Raw genomic sequence first — 17,397 nt, forward strand, 5'->3', positions numbered from 1 at the left:
ATCAGCAGCTAGAACTATACATCACTTTTTCAAATGATCTGCAGAGTGCCATTGTGATACAGAAAACATGTGTTTGCCTGATACATTATGATCAACGCTAGGCAACTGATACACATCATGTACACTCTACACGTTTATTTTTAGAAAATGTGCAAATGTTTAGAAATACATGTACAAATTGCAAGAAAAGACAAAGCTTGATATTTTATCCAGTAAACTTTTAAAGTTTAATTTACAGCCTTCCAGTAAACTTTTAAAGTTTAATTTACAGCCTGTGGATGAAAGCTCTCTGTTAAGAGTGAAAACCTTCATTCCAAGAAGGAATAGGCTGTATTCTGTTAAGTATTATATCATAATGATTGTGTATAAGTTTTATCAAAATTCATGTGGATTGACACATAACTTTGGGGAGTTCACCTTTTGTAGTTTTAGAGCCTATTCCGGACAGACAGAAAGACAAAAGTAGCCATTTATGTATATAGATTTACATTGAACTTAGTTAATAAACCGAAAATACATAAGCATACCAAATGGCAAATATCAGCTCTCTCATTATTCCATGATCAAAACCACACACATGCACACACCACACACACACACACACACACACACACACACACACACACACACACACACACACACACACACACACACAGAGGTCACTTGGCTATAATAATATAGGTGATTCAAGTTTTACTGGGCCTATCAACGAAATTAAAAACTGTTATATAGTTTGAAGTCCACACTTTGAACACACATTTAAACAGAGACTCAGAGTCATGTGGCTTTGCTGGGATGGCCATGTGACTTTTACATGGAGATGCGTCAGATGATTCCAGGGGGCTAAGGCAGAGGCTAATTATTTCACACTGTGGGGTTGCCAACAGAATTCCAGGTCACTTTGTTGTATCCAAGAATGAATAATACCTTCTAAATTTCTCTCTCACTTAGAGCCTGGAGACAGCCGTCCAGGACTTCTGATGGGCAGCTCAGATCGTATCATCAGCACCAATCTAAATGGATCAGGTCTTCAGCCCCTCAGATCTCTGGGAGTAAATGGAACATTGGCATTGGATTTCTGGTACACCCAAGAAAGTGTTTGCTGGGTTCTGTCAACAGAGTCCTCTGGGCAACTTCGCTGTGCTGAAACAAAGAATCTACGTGGATTAATGCGGGAAAAGGAGATAAAAACACAACAAAATTTACAAAGTATGTTTTCAGATATTGATATATATATACACTCAACAAAAATATAAACACAACACTTTTGGTTTTGCTCCCATTTTGTATGAGATGAACTCAAAGATCTAAAACTTTTTCCACATACACAATATCACCATTTCCCTCAAATATTGTTCACAAACCAGTCTAAATCTGTGATAGTGAGCACTTCTCCTTTGCTGAGATAATCCATCCCACCTCACAGGTGTGCCATATCAAGATGCTGATTAGACACCATGATTAGTGCACAGGTGTGCCTTAGACTGTCCACAATAAAAGGCCACTCTGAAAGGTGCAGTTTTGTTTTATTGGGGGGGGATACCAGTCAGTATCTGGTGTGACCACCATTTGCCTCATGCAGTGCAACACATCTCCTTCACATAGAGTTGATCAGGTTGTCAATTGTGGCCTGTGGAATGTTGGTCCACTCCTCTTCAATGGCTGTGCGAAGTTGCTGGATATTGGCAGGAACTTGTACACGCTGTCGTATACGCCGGTCCAGAGCATCCCAAACATGCTCAATGGGTGACATGTCCGTGAGTATGCCGGCCATGCAAGAACTGGGACATTTTCAGCTTCCAAGAATTGTGTACAGATCCTTGCAACATGGGGCCGTGCATTATCCTGCTGCAACATGAGGTGATGTTCTTGGATGTATGGCACAACAATGGGCCTCAGGATCTCGTCACGGTATCTCTGTGCATTCAAAATACCATCAATAAAATGCACCTGTGTTCTTCGTCCATAACAGACGCCTGCCCATACCATAACCCCACCGCCACCATGGGCCACTCGATCCACAACATTGACATCAGAAAACCGCTCACCCACACGACGCCACACACGCTGTCTGCCATCTGCCCTGAACAGTGTGAACCGGGATTCATCCGTGAAGAGAACACCTCTCCAACGTGCCAAATGCCAGCGAATGTGAGCATTTGCCCACTCAAGTCGGTTACGACGACGAACTGGAGTCAGGTCGAGACCCCGATGAGGACGACGAGCATGCAGATGAGCTTCCCTGAGACGGTTTCTGACAGTTTGTGCAGAAATTCTTTGGTTATGCAAACCAATTGTTTCAGCAGCTGTCCGAGTGGCTGGTCTCAGACGATCTTGGAGGTGAACATGCTGGATGTGGTGGTTCCTGGGCTGGTGTGGTTACACGTGGTCTGCGGTTGTGAGGCTGGTTGGATGTACTGCCAAATTCTCTGAAATGCCTTTGGAGACGGCTTATGGTAGAGAAATGAACATTCAATACACGAGCAACAGCTCTGGTTGACATTCCTGCTGTCAGCATGCCAATTGCACGCTCCCTCAAATCTTGCGACATCTGTGGCATTGTGCTGTGTGATAAAACTGCACCTTTCAGAGTGGCCTTTATTGTGGGCAGTCTAAGGCACACCTGTGCACTAATCATGGTGTCTATTCAGCATCTTGATATGGCACACCTGTGAGGTGGGATGGATTATCTCAGCAAAGGAGAAGTGCTCACTATCACAGATTTAGACTGGTTTGTGAACAATATTTGAGGGAAATGGTGATATTGTGTATGTGGAAAAAGTTTTAGATCTTTGAGTTCATTTCATACAAAATGGGAGCAAAACCAAAAGTGTTGCGTTTATATTTTTGTTGAGTGTATATATATATATATATATATATATATATATATATATATATATATATATGCATGTGTGTCTTCATATTATTTTGGGCTAAAACTATCATTCATCATTTACTGATGTTTTAATCAAATGAAATGTGGAATACAATTTGTTCCCAGGTTCTGCAGGATGGATCCAATAAGGACATGGTTTTGGTGTGTCAATATTGCACTTGTCTTGGGGGTGAAGAATTTGTTGAATAAAAACTCAGTAATTCATATGGTCTGAAAATGGGCAGCATTGTGCCATGAACATCTAATAGTGTGTAATATTTGTTTTGAATGACTTCCCCTATAAGAGAGATTTCACTGAGAAGCTCCCATTGAAAGAGATGCCCATATCAAACTCTACTTACAATTTTATGATGCATGGTCACCTGTCCCTGATTGGTCATGAGATGCTATCAAGATGGAACTGTTTCATGCATGATGGATGATGTTTTTATGCAGCAAAAACTTGTGTTAAAATATCAGACACAGATGTTTCAGAGTTGATTCACTTTAAGTGATCTTAATATTCTCTGTGTTGATTTGTATTTGCAAGTGTGATTTAGATCTATAAAGGTGTTATCTTAAATGTGTGTATGAGTGAAGGCCAAATGAGGCCCCATGAAGCAATTTTTTTTTTCTTCACTCAGTAGATGGCAGTGTCCTTTCAAAAAATGGTTCAAAGCACTTAATGTGTTGTATTTTGAGACCTAGTGGACTCAGAAAAAAGCTTCATGAAGCCTCATTTGGATATCAGTCCCGAACAGTGTTAAAATACTTGTTGTTGTAATGAAAATACATATATCATAAGTCATAAACTGTCAGAGAACTAATGCTTTAAGAATATATATGAACCCTCAACAATATACACAGCAAAGCTCCAACAGTGATAAATATATAAACTCAAGAACAGTGTTAATTTTAACATGATGCAAGCAGATTAGCACTGAGAATGTTGCTGAGCGCAGAATTATTGGATGCTGCCCTTTAAACTTGAACTTGAAAACAAATGACACACAATTTTACATTTAACAGTTGGCAAAATGAACTTGTGCAATGAATTGTCTTCCACATAGTTTGACTGCGTTATGGGAAAATGCTTTTATACTAACCCTCTGAAACCTGCAGATATTCATAATTACACACTATTTTATGTTTCTCCTTTGCAGATGTTGAACAGATGGCCATTGACTGGCTGACAGGAAACTTCTATTTTGTTGACCGAGTTGCTGACAAAATATTTGTCTGTAACCATGGTGGGGATACGTGTGTTACCATCTTACAACTGGACCTGCTCAATCCTAAAGGAATAGCTTTGGATCCTCTCATGGGGTGAGCATTCTGCAGCCAATGCAAAGCAGCAACTCTACAAACTCTGCAAGGCTCATTTATCAACATGCAACCTTGGTTTAAAAAAATGTCCTGTTTGTAAGAAAATAAGTGAGTTACGAGGAAGGAGCTCAAATGATTTCCTGTCTTTCTGCTCATCCATTTTCTCTTTAAGCTGTGTAATTTGGTGGATTGCCGCTGATGTCTAGACATTCATTAGTATTCACTGATTTCACCCCACATCCCTCAGCAGAAAATGTCCCTGCAGGACTTTTCCATTTTAGGATTTCTGTCACTGCGAAGATCACACTTGCATTTACAGTACTGTGCAGCTCGCAATTGACGCCGGCAGATCAGAACACTGCAGACAACTTACACAGCACTTTGCAGCTGCCGTTTCACCAAATAGGTTGTGTCATCATGCAGCAAAAGGCAGAACAAATAAACTATTGAAATCACATGCAACTATGGAGAAAGCTTGTGTGATTGTTCCACCCATCAGCATCCGAAAGCCTTTTCTGTCCTCTTTTTCCCAGTGAGGTGAGCACAGACTGAGCCATTATAGCTCGGCAGTGCTATGACAGCCAGCAGGCTCCTGTTAATGATACACCTTTTTCTAAGATTCTTCAGAAAAAAGAAAAAAAAAAAAGACAGCACACCTAATAGCAATGACTCCTTTCCTTTCTGAACAATTTCCTTTTTCATCAGTTCTGCTGCTGGTAGCAGTGCAGCGATCACTTCCAAACATCAGTGTGCGCCAATTGTATTAAACTGTGACATGACCAGCTCTCTGAAGACGATATGGAGCTCTGCTATGAACTAATAATTAATTTTACGACTGCAGCTGCAGGGCATCTTGGTGGATTTGTATATACGAGGTCTATTAGAAAAGTATCCGACCTTATTATTTTTTCAAAAACCATATGGATTTGAATCACGTGTGATTACATCAGACATGCTTGAACCCTTGTGGGCATGCGAGAGTTTTTTCACGCCTGTCGGTCATTTGCCTGTGGGCAGGCTTTGAGTGAGGAGTCGTCCACCCGCTCGTCGATTTTTTTCATTGTTTAGGAATGGCTCAGAGACTGTTGCTTTGTTTGATAAAAATTTTTTCAAAACTGTAAGGCACAACTGAGTGGACACCATTCAATAAATTCAGCTGGTTTTCGGTAAAATTTTAACGGCTGATGAGAGATTTTGGTCTGGTAGTGTCGCTTTAAGGACGGTCCACGGTGCCTGACGGCGATCTGCGCTTCGAGGCGGCAGCGTCTCGCCGTTTCAAGTTGAAAACTTCCACATTTCAGGCTCTGTTGACGCAGTAAGTCGTCAGAGAACAGAGAACTTTCAGAAGAAGTCGGCATGAGGAGTTTATTCGGACATTCCATTGTTAACGGTCATTTTGTACTGAAAGAACGTGCGGGCAGAGTCGCATGTCGGGCCCGACCCGACCGCGGGGGGTCGCAGCAGGAAAAACACCTCCGTTGGAAATCTTAACGGGCAAGTTGGAACATGCCCAAGCTGTTAAACAATTTCTCAGTTACTCACTTGTTGAAAGCCATTAAAAGCCGCCTGAATTCTACAAATGGTTTTCAACACGGAGGTGTTTTTCCTGTCGCGGCGCACACAGATTTGCCGAGTCGTCACGGAAACGACTCGGCGAATTTGCGCGTACGTCTTTCATTAAAAAAATGTCCTTAAACAGTGGAATGTCCGCATAAATTCCTCATGCCGGCCTCTTCTGAATCTTCTCTGTTCTCTCACGATGTCCTGGGTGAATTAAGCCTTAAATTAGGATGTTTTAAGCTCGAAACAGGCCGATGACAGCGCCTGGAAGCGCTGCACGACGTCCCGCTCCGTGGGAAGTCCTTACACCGACAGAAACACCCCATAATCTCTCATCAGCCGTTAAACTTTTCACAGAAAACCATCTTAATTTCTCGAATAGTGTCCACTCGGATATTCCTCACAGGTCCAGAAAAAATTTTGATAAAGCAACGCGCGCCGTCTCGAGCAGCGTGTGAAACAAAGGAATTCAGCCGAGAGGGCAGGACCACATCTCACTCAAGGCCTGCCCACAGGGAAATGACGTCACCGACACGTGTGAAAAAACTCACGCATGCGCACGAGGGTTCAAGCATGATTGGTGTAATCGCATGTCATTCAAATCCATATAGTTAAAAAAATAAAATAAAAAGGTCGGTTTATTATCTAAGAGACCTCGTATACGAGGGCTGTCCATAAAGTATAGGTCCTTTTTGTTTTTTTCAAAAACTATATGGATTTCATTCATATGTTTTTACCTCAGACATGCTTGAACCCTCGTGCGCATGCGTGAGTTTTTCCACGCCTGTCGATGACGTCATTTGCCTGTGAGCACTCCTTGTGGGAGGAGTCGTCCAGCCCCTCGTCGGAATTCCTTTGTCTGAGAAGTTGCTGAGAGACTGGCGCTTTGTTTGATCAAAATTTTTTCTAAACCTGTGAGACACATCGAAGTGGACACGGTTCGAAAAATTAAGCTGGTTTTCGGTGAAAATTTTAACGGCTGATGAGAGATTTTGAGGTGATACTGTCGCTTTAAGGACTTCCCACGGAGCGAGACGTCGCGCAGCACTCCCAGGCGCCATCGTCAGCCTGTTTCAAGCTGAAAACCTCCACATTTCAGGCTCTATTGATCCAGGACGTCGTGAGAGAACAAAGAAGTTTCAGAAGAAGTCGGTTTCAGCATTTTATTCGGATATTCCACTGTTAAAGGAGATTTTTTTAATGAAAGACGTGCGGGCGGATTGCAGCGTCGGCTCGCAGCCGCCGCGACGCTCCTCCACAGGAAAAACACCTCCGTTGGAAGCCTTAAGGACAAGTTGGAACATGTCCAGCTGTTAAACAATTTCTCATATACTCACTCCACTGAAAGCCATCAAAAGCCGCCTGGATTTTACAAATGGTTATCAACACAGAGGTGTTTTTCCTGTGCGTGCCGGCTGCATCCCGACGCGTGGACCCGTCTGCACGTCTTTCATTAAAAAAATCTCCTTTAACAGTGGAATATCCGGATAAAATGCTGAAACCGACTTCTTCTGAAACTTCTCTGTTCTCTCACGACGTCCTGGATCAGTAGAGCCTGAAATGTGGAGGTTTTCAGCTTGAAACAGGCTGACGACGGCGTCTGGGAACGCTGCACGACGTCTCGCTCTGTGGGAAGTCCTTAAAGCGACAGTATCACCTCAAAATCTCTCATCAGCCGTTAAAATTTTCACCGAAAACCAGCTTAATTTTTCGAACCATGCCCACTTCGATGTGCCTCACAGGTTTAGAAAAAATTTTGATCAAACAAAGCGCCAGTCTCTCAGCAACTTCTCAGACAAAGGAATTCCGACGAGGGGCTGGACGACTCCTCCCACAAGGAGTGCTCACAGGCGAATGACGTCACCGACAGGCGTGGAAAAACTCACGCATCCGCACGAGGGTTCAAGCATGTCTGAGGTAAAAACATATGAATGAAATCCATATAGTTTTTGAAAAAAATAAAAAGGACCTATACTTTATGGACAGCCCTCGTATATATATATATATATATATATATATATATATATATATATATATATATATATATAATATATATATATATATATATATATATATATATATATATATATATGAGAATATGTCAAATTTCTTACCTTCGATAAACACAGCTTGTTTTTCATTATCTTTTAACAAGTGAATATAATGAACCCTTTCTGTTCAACTTCAAAGACGAGTGGTCCGATTATTTCTCTTGACAGACATCGACCTTGCCTCGATCTTTAAACAGCACTGTAATTATGCACCAAATGAAAAGAAGTGCACATTCCGCGGCTATAGCGAGCAGCGGCACTCTGGCTGCAGACTGTGCCGGCCCACCGGGGAGCTGAGCACGAGCGCTGCTGGATAGATTGACTATATGAGATGAGACTATGAGACTATATATATATATACAAGGTCTATTAGAAAAGTATCCGACCTTATTATTTTTTTCAAAAACCATATGGATTTGAATCACGTGTGATTACATCAGACATGCTTGAACCCTCGTGGGCATGCAAGAGTTTTTTCACGCCTGTCGGTTACGTCATTCGCCTGTGGGCAGGCTTTGAGTGAGGAGTCGTCCACCCGCTCGTCGATTTTTTTCATTGTTTAGGAATGGCTCAGAGACTGTTGCTTTGTTTGATAAAATTTTTTTCAAAACTGTAAGGCACAACTGAGTGGACACCATTCAATAAATTCAGCTGGTTTTCGGTAAAAATTTTAACGGCTGATGAGAGATTTTGGTCTGGTAGTGTCGCTTTAAGGACGGTCCACGGCGCCTGACGGCGATGTGCGCTTCGAGGCGGCAGCGTCTTGCCGTTTCAAGTTGAAAACTGAGGAGTTTATTCGGACATTCCATTGTTAACGGTCATTTTGTAATGAAAGAACGTGCGGGCAGAGTCGCATGTCGGGCTGGACCCGACCGCGGGGGGTCGCGGCAGGAAAAACACCTCCGTTGGAAATCTTAACGGGCAAGTTGGAACATGCTCAAGCTGTTCAACAATTTCTCAGTTACTCACTTGTTGAAAGCCATTAAAAGCCGCCTGAATTCTACAAATGGTTTTCAATACGGAGGTGTTTCTCCTGTCGCGGCGCACACAGATTTGCCGAGTCGTCACGGAAACGACTCAGCGAATTTGCGCGTACGTCTTTCATTAAAAAAATGTCCTTAAACAGTGGAATGTCCGCATAAATTCCTCATGCCGGCCTCTTCTGAATCTTCTCTGTTCTCTCACGATGTCCTGGGTGAATTAAGCCTTAAATTAGGATGTTTTCAGCTCGAAACAGGCCGACGACAGCGCCTGGAAGCGCTGCAGGACGTCCCGCTCCGTGGGAAGTCCTTACACCGACAGAAACACCCCATAATCTCTCATCAGCCGTTAACCTTTTCACAGAAAACCAGCTTAATTTCTCGAATAGTGTCCACTCGGATATTCCTCACAGGTCCAGAAAAATTTTTGATAAAGCAACGCGCGCCGTCTCGAGCAGCGTGTGAAACAAAGGAATTCAGCCGAGAGGGCGGGACCACATCTCACTCAAGGCCTGCCCACAGGGAAATGACGTCACCGACACGCGTGAAAAAACTCACGCATGCGCACGAGGGTTCAAGCATGATTGGTGTAATCGCATGTCATTCAAATCCATATAGTTAAAAAAAAATTAAACGGTCGGTTTATTATCTAAGAGACCTCGTATATATATATATATATATATATATATATATATATATATATATATATATATACTATGAGACTATATATGAGACTACATGAGGATTTTTCAAGGCTTTGCTGTGCTTCTAATTGGTGAGATGTGGGTACAGCTGTTTGAGAAGAAGTGCGGCTGCAAGGTCTGTCAGCCTGGAGCAATGGAGTGAAAACAAAAGAAATCAGGGAGGTGTTAGATAGCAGGGCAGCATGAGACACAGTGTTTATAGACTATGCTGTGGTGTGGCGCTCCATTTTTACTGCTTGTTGGTTTTCTCTTTCTCTCTCTTTCTCTATCCCCCAGCCTCTCTCTCTATATTGTAAGGTGTTTTGTTCTTTAGCTTTGGTGGGAGAAAGCTGTTTCATGAATGCTTTCTTTTCATCTTTAAAATGCTTTCTGAAGGAGAGTGTAATGGAGGGTGTGATTTGTTTGTCCGCTGGAATTATTATCAGCACTGCAACACTGAATGTTGCTTTCAGCGCCGGATTATCCTTGAGGCCGAGCACGAGTGTGTGAATAGAAAGCAATTTTTATATTATAGGTAAGGGGTCACAGTCCTGCTCCACTATCAGCTGGATCTGAGTTCAGGGTCTCGGTTCTATACTAAACAAAATATGAACACACTTTATTATCATTGCCATTCTTCACAACTTGACATAAAAGATCTTAAGGCATCTTTACAGTTGCCCAGATTTGATACCCGCACTACCGTGCAATTTGTCGTGCAAGGGCATCCTGCTATGTAACGGTGGACACCACGCTGTATAAAATAATAATTTTGTAGTCACTGATGCATTTGCTCTCAGAACTTGGCTGATGAAACCATTCTCTCATCGCTCCTAGAATCACAGAGAAATTATCAACAGGTTGTCTTGTGCACATCATGTCGTGGAGAACGCATTTAGAATCTTGTCTCAAGGTAATAAATTATAATATGTATATTGTAATGGATTGGTAAAACGATTGCATTTTCATTCCTTCTTATGAGTTAAGGCACCTTGACACATGCATGAATTTGAGCCGCATGCTGACATGCCAATGAGTAATTGCGACATCGACTCTTGTAAACTGTGCGTGAACTGTGCCCGGCTCCGTGCCAGTACACGCAGCAAATTTTGAAATGTTCAAAACTTCTGGCATGCATTAATTTTGTGAACTAGTTGTGAACATTGTGCAACCTATTTGAAAACACCATGTGTCACTGCGTGTCACTGTGTCACTCCGTGCCATTGTGCGCAGGGCATCTGAACTTGAAGATGAGCTGTTACATCTATGATATACAGATACAGTAAAACTCACATAAAATGGATTCAGGTGGAGCAGTGAATTTTGTCCGTTATCACCGAAATAAGTTATATGTATAAAACAGACAACATCAGTTATATGTATGCCACGGGTTAGTTACTAGGGTTGAGCTGGATTCTCGTTTCAGACGAGTATCCGGTACGGATAAGGCGTTTTTACCGAGCACGAGCATGATCCAAATTAAACTCATCAATATCTGTGCTCGTGCTGAAGGAAAATCCTGATTGGCTAACTGACTGTCTTCACGCTCAGTGATTGGCCAGTCACACACAGCGCCCGCCCCTCCCTACACAGACACGTCTGTCTGCAGCTTCTCATATACACACAGACACACAGGATCTCTCTCTCTCTCTGTGTTTGGTTTGACTCCAGCTCACGTTGCTGTGCTCCTTAATTTTTCTTCAATTAACCTCTGTTTTGGTTGAATGGTATTTAAAGTTACTTGGTGAACTTGTTTTATAACGTACGCGGTGCATTTGACAAGACAGAGCTGAAAACGGCTCATGTTGTGTTGCTCATTGACTCCACTCCAGTCGTTTTTTTTTTGTTTGTTTGTTTTGTTTTTTACCATTTGTTTGCTGGCTGGTGATACAAAGTCAGTTGGAAAACTTTGCTTGCACTGAACGCGGTGCTTTTCAGAAGGATACAGTGAACAAGGCTGACTTATTATTTCCCTGTTTGCCATCACTGGATGTTTGCTTGAATCACCAAGTTCACACAGATGATTAAAAAATGAACAGTCTTAGAACAACCTCTCTCTCTCCCTCTCACTCAGTCACACACACATGCACACAAGACACACGCACAGACACCTTAATCAAAATGCCAACAACATTAGGTAGTAAAAATAAAGAAATAACCTCACCTGTTTGAACTTGTTACCTGTATAAAAGACACCTGTTCACACACTCAATCAATCACCCTCCAACCTGTCCACCATAGCCAAGACCAAAGAGCTGTCTAAGGACACCAGGGACAAAACTGTAGACCTGCACAAGGCTGGGATGGACTACAGGACAACAGGGAAGCAGCTTTGTAGAAGACAACAACTGTTATGATTATTTATTAGAAAGTGGAAGAAACACAAGATGACTGTCAATCTCCCTCAGTCTGGGATTCCATGCAAGATCTCACTTTGTGGGATAAGGATGATTCTGAGAAAGCTCAGAACTACACAGGAGGACCTGGTCAATGACCTGAAGAGAGCTGTGACCACATTCACAAAGATTACATTAGTAACACATGATGCTGTCATGGTTTAAAATCCTGCAGGGCAGCAAGGTCCCCCTGCTCAAGCCAGCACATGTCCAGGCCCGTTTGAAGTTCACCAGTGACCATCTGGATGATCCAGAGGAGGCATGGGAGAAGGTCATGTGGTCAGATGAGACCAAAACAGAGCTTTTTGGAATCAGCTCCACTTACCATGTTTAGAGGATGAGAACAACCCCAAGAAAACCATCCCAACCGTGAAGCATGGGGGTGGAAACATCATACTCTGGGGGTGCTCTTCTGCAAAGGGGACAGGACGACTGCACCGTATTGAAGGGAGGATGGATGGGGTCATGTATTGCGATATTTTGGCAAACAACCTCCTTCCCTCAGTAAGAGAATTGAAGATGGGTCATGGCTGGGTCTTCCAGCATGACAATGACCCCAAAAACACAGCCAGGGCAACTAAGGAGGGGCTCCGTAAGAAGCATTTCAAGGTCCTGGAGTGGCCGAGCCAGTCTTCAAACCTGAACTCAATAGAAAATCTTTGGAGGGAGCTGAACTCCAAACCTGAAAGATTTGCAGAAGATCTGTATGGAGGAGTGGACCAAAATCCCTGCTGCAGTGTGTGAAAACTTGGTCAAGAACTACAGGAAATGTCTGACTTCTGTAATGGCAGACAAATGTTTCTGTACCAATTGTTAAGCTCTGTTTTTCTAGGGGTCAAATACTTATTTTATGCAATAAAATGCAAATTAATTATTTAAAAATCTTACAGTGTGATTACTGGATTTTTTTTTTTTTTAGATTCTGTCTCTCACAGTTGAAATGTACCTACGATAAAAATTATATATATATATATTATATATATATATATTATATATATATATATATATATATATATATATATATATATATATATTATATGGTGTGGTGTGTGTAATTCTCCACCGCACCACGAGCACGAGACAACCTACAGCTGCAGATAATTTATCTGTGATTCTTAGAACAATAAGAGAATGGTTTCTTCAGCCTACTTCTGAGAGCAAATGTGTCATAGGCTATGAAATGGTTATTTTATATGGCATGGTACCAAGCAGGATGAGGTGTAGCATCAAGTGGGATAAAGCGAGACAAATTGGCACGACAAATTGCACAGCAGTGCATGAATACAATTTGTGTAACTGTCAAGGTGCCTTTTGACTTCGTTTGTTATTTTCCTTAGATTTTGTTCATAATTTTTGTGTAGCGTTAGTCCTGCTTGCCGCATTCTCTATAGAGTGGCCTATTTAATTGGCACATTTGCCATTGCTGCTTCCTCCACAAGCTGAATTGGGACCCACCTCCATGCCAGCTCTTCCTGTTTTCCTATTTGTTGTCCATCTTACTTGCTGTCCTTTTGTTGTTGCTTGCTCTGTTCTGTTCGCCATGCTTGCGGTATCCGTGGTATGGCCTTTCCACATAGGCGCACATAGGGGAAGGAAGATGCTTATGTTGAGTACCAAAATACAGAGGGTGGCGACAACTCGTGAATTGAAGCCAGCACTGCATTTACTGAAGAAGGAGCTGACCTTGAAGGCCGAGGCTCTCAATTTACCAGTCGATTTTTGCTCCTGTCATCACCTATGGTCATGACACTTTGGGTAATGACTGAAAGAATAAGATCACAGATACAGCAGTGAAATGAATTCCTCTTTGGGGTATCTGCCTTACAATCCTGGACAGAGTGAGAAGATTGACTATCCAGGTGTATTCACAGTACAGCCACGCTTCTCACATGGAAAGGAACCAGCTGAGGTGGTTGGGACCTTGGTGAGGGATGCGCCCCTGGTCGTCTCCCAAGGGAGTTCTCCAGGCATGCCCAGATGTGAGGAGCCCCAGGGAGACACACTGGAGGGATTATATTTCCCAGGGGATGGGAACACCTCAGGATCCCTGGGAAGCGTTACAGGACATGGCCAAGAATAGGGAATGTGTGGAAGCTGCTTTGTCTGCTGCCACCTCGACCCGGATGAGCGGCAGATAATGATAGAATGAATAAAGTTGGAAAAAAATTGTGCATTTGTTAGTTTCACTTTAATATTTCTGCACGCAAATATAAATCATGCATATTTATACATCACCTGCTGCTATATCTGGCCTTTAAATGTTAAAATCTTGATTAAGAAAAACAAAATATGACTTAAACACTTTTAGACAGTTTCCGCAATGCAGGTCGATGGCTGTGTTTAATTTATGATATTTAAGGTCTAACAAGTGTTTCAGTGCAAAGGACCACTACTTAAAGCACACACGCAAAAATAACACATTTTAGATGTTTCTATGACAGTTATTAAAGCAAGTTACTTCTACAAGAAATTTACAGGTTTAATTAACAGGTGTTTGACTTAGATTTTAAGCAGAACAACTGAAAAAATGAACAAAGCTCTTTATTGATCGCATTTCTGCTAATGCATTGAAATCATTATTGATTTCCACAAATATATATATATATATATATTTTTTTTAATTACTGCTTTTCAAAAAAATAGACTCAATCTCATCAACTCAGATCTTAATCTGAGCTGATGAAATTGAGTTAAAAAATGTGTTTTTGCACCACAGTTAATCTAAAATAATGTGTTATTTCAGCAGTTACAATTCTAAACACTTTAATAGCCATAATTATAATATAAATGCCTGATGGGTAGGGCCTACACACAATGTATAAACTTGAGCATGAACGTGCCTGACAGCGACGTCCTGTTTACTTCATTTTATCCAATTATCTTGACTTTATTTTCCCAGATTTTGTCCTTTTGTTCCTGCAGAAATCTATACATTTATATGTTTTCAGATTGATTTTTTTTTTCATCTACAGTATTGTTCAGAATAATAATAGTGCTATGTGACTAAAAAGATTAATCCAGGTTTTGAGTATATTTCCTACTGTTACATAGGAAACAAGGTACAGGGGGGTTGGCTCTCACTGCGGTATGTATCACTTCCTGTTCCGGAGCACAGCGGTGTTTTCTGTATCTGTTAGCTGTTTAATCTGCGCAATTAGATTGATCTAGGTTATCTAGATTACGATTTGTTTCCCAGTGTAATCTTTACGTGCCTTAACTAAAGCACCTCCTTCTGCTGAATCACCTCTAAATTATTTACACATTATTCACTTTGCGTGTTTTTAGGAATCCGAGAGCTTAGCGTAGCTACTAGCTCTTAGCCGATTTAGCATGGCGGCTTCTCCGTCTCTCCCGCACTTTTCTGCTCTGGGTGTGAAATGTTAGTTATTCCTCGGCCCTCCTTAGCAGTAACGGTACTTGTAAAGTGTAGCTTATCGTAGCTTTGGAGGCCAGGCTGGGTGAATTGGAGACTCGGCTCCGCACCGGGAAAATTCTACAGCTAGCCAGGCCCCTGTAGTCGGTGCGGACCAAGGTAGCTTAGCACCGTTAGTTTCCCTCTGGCAGATCCCGGAGCAGCCGGGAAGCAGGCGACGGGTGACTGTGAGGAGAAGCGTAGTTCTAAACAGAAGCCCAGGTGTACAACACGCCAACCCGTTCACAATTCTAACCGTTTTTCCCCACTCGACGACACACCCGCCGAGGATCAAACTCTGGTTATTGGCGACTCTGTTTGAAGAAATGTGATGTTAGCGACACCAGCAACCATAGTCAATTGTCTTCCGGGGGCCAGAGCAGGCGACATTGAAGGAAATTTGAAACTGCTGGCTAAGGCTAAGCGTAAATTTGGTAAGATTGTAATTCACGTCGGCAGTAATGACACCCGGTTACGCCAATCGGAGGTCACTAAAATTAACATTAAATTGGTGTGTAACTTTGCAAAAACAATGTCGGACTCTGTAGTTTTCTCTGGGCCCCTCCCCAATCAGACCGGGAGTGACATGTTTAGCCGCATGTTCTCCCTGAATTGTTGGCTGTCTGAGTGGTGTCCAAAAAATGAGGTGGGCTTCATAAATAATTGGCAAAGCTTCTGGGGAAAACCTGATCTTGTTAGGAGAGATGGCATCCATCCCACTTTGGATGGAGCAGCTCTCATTTCTAGAAATCTGGCCAATTTTCTTAAATCCTCCAAACCGTGAGAGTTGTAGTCTTACACACCTCTCTGCAGCTTCTCTCCCCCTGCCATCCCCTCATTACCCCATCCCTGTAGAGACGGTGCCTGCTCCCAGACCACCAATAACCAGCAAAAATCTATTTAAGCATAAAAATTCAAAAAGAAAAAATAATATAGCACCTTCAACTGCACCACAGACTAAAACAGTTAAATGTGGTCTATTAAACATTAGGTCTCTCTCTTCTAAGTCCCTGTTGGTAAATGATATAATAATTGATCAACATATTGATTTATTCTGCCTTACAGAAACCTGGTTACAGCAGGATGAATATGTTAGTTTAAATGAGTCAACACCCCCGAGTCACACTAACTGTCAGAATGCTCGTAGCACGGGCTGGGGCGGAGGATTAGCAGCAATCTTCCATTCCAGCTTATTAATTAATCAAAAACCCAGACAGAGCTTTAATTCATTTGAAAGCTTGACTCTTAGTCTTGTCCATCCAAATTGGAAGTCCCAAAAACCAGTTTTATTTGTTATTATCTATCGTCCACCTGGTCGTTACTGTGAGTTTCTCTGTGAATTTTCAGACCTTTTGTCTGACTTAGTGCTTAGCTCAGATAAGATAATTATAGTGGGCGATTTTAACATCCACACAGATGCTGAGAATGACAGCCTCAACACTGCATTTAATCTATTATTAGACTCTATTGGCTTTGCTCAAAAAGTAAATGAGTCCACCCACCACTTTAATCATATCTTAGATCTTGTTCTGACTTATGGTATGGAAATAGAAGACTTAACAGTATTCCCTGACAACTCCCTTCTGTCTGATCATTTCTTAATAACATTTACATTTACTCTGATGGACTACCCAGCAGTGGCGAATAAGTTTCATTACACTAGAAGTCTTTCAGAAAGCGCTGTAACTAGGTTTAAGGATATGATTCCTTCTTTATGTTCTCTAATGCCATATACCAACACAGTGCAGAGTAGCTACCTAAACTCTGTAAGTGAGATAGAGTATCTCGTCAGTAGTTTTACATCCTCATTGAAGACAACTTTGGATGCTGTAGCTCCTCTGAAAAAGAGAGCTTTAAATCAGAAGTGCCTGACTCTGTGGTATAACTCACAAACTCGTAGCTTAAAGCAGATAACCCGTAAGTTGGAGAGGAAATGGCGTCTCACTAATTTAGAAGATCTTCACTTAGCCTGGAAAAAGAGTCTGTTGCTCTATAAAAAAGCCCTCCGTAAAGCTAGGACATCTTTCTACTCATCACTAATTGAAGAAAATAAGAACAACCCCAGGTTTCTTTTCAGCACTGTAGCCAGGCTGACAAAGAGACAGAGCTCTATT

The 17,397-nt window shown here is 42.0% G+C and overlaps 1 protein-coding gene across 1 annotated transcript in view; it reads left to right on the forward strand.

Moving 5' to 3' along the window:
- The window catches only part of lrp1bb (low density lipoprotein receptor-related protein 1Bb), a 1,555,752-nt gene that overhangs the window by 574,828 nt on the left and 963,527 nt on the right, over positions 1 to 17,397 (forward strand). Inside the window, exons 6-7 of the mRNA XM_034186395.1 lie at positions 952 to 1,209; positions 4,039 to 4,201. Of these exons, the coding sequence (XP_034042286.1) occupies positions 952 to 1,209; positions 4,039 to 4,201 (421 nt within the window). The remainder of the gene's footprint in view (positions 1 to 951; positions 1,210 to 4,038; positions 4,202 to 17,397) is intronic.

The sequence above is a fragment of the Thalassophryne amazonica genome, chromosome 14 (genome assembly GCF_902500255.1).
Source record: "Thalassophryne amazonica chromosome 14, fThaAma1.1, whole genome shotgun sequence".
Classification (NCBI taxonomy): Eukaryota; Metazoa; Chordata; class Actinopteri; order Batrachoidiformes; family Batrachoididae; genus Thalassophryne; species Thalassophryne amazonica.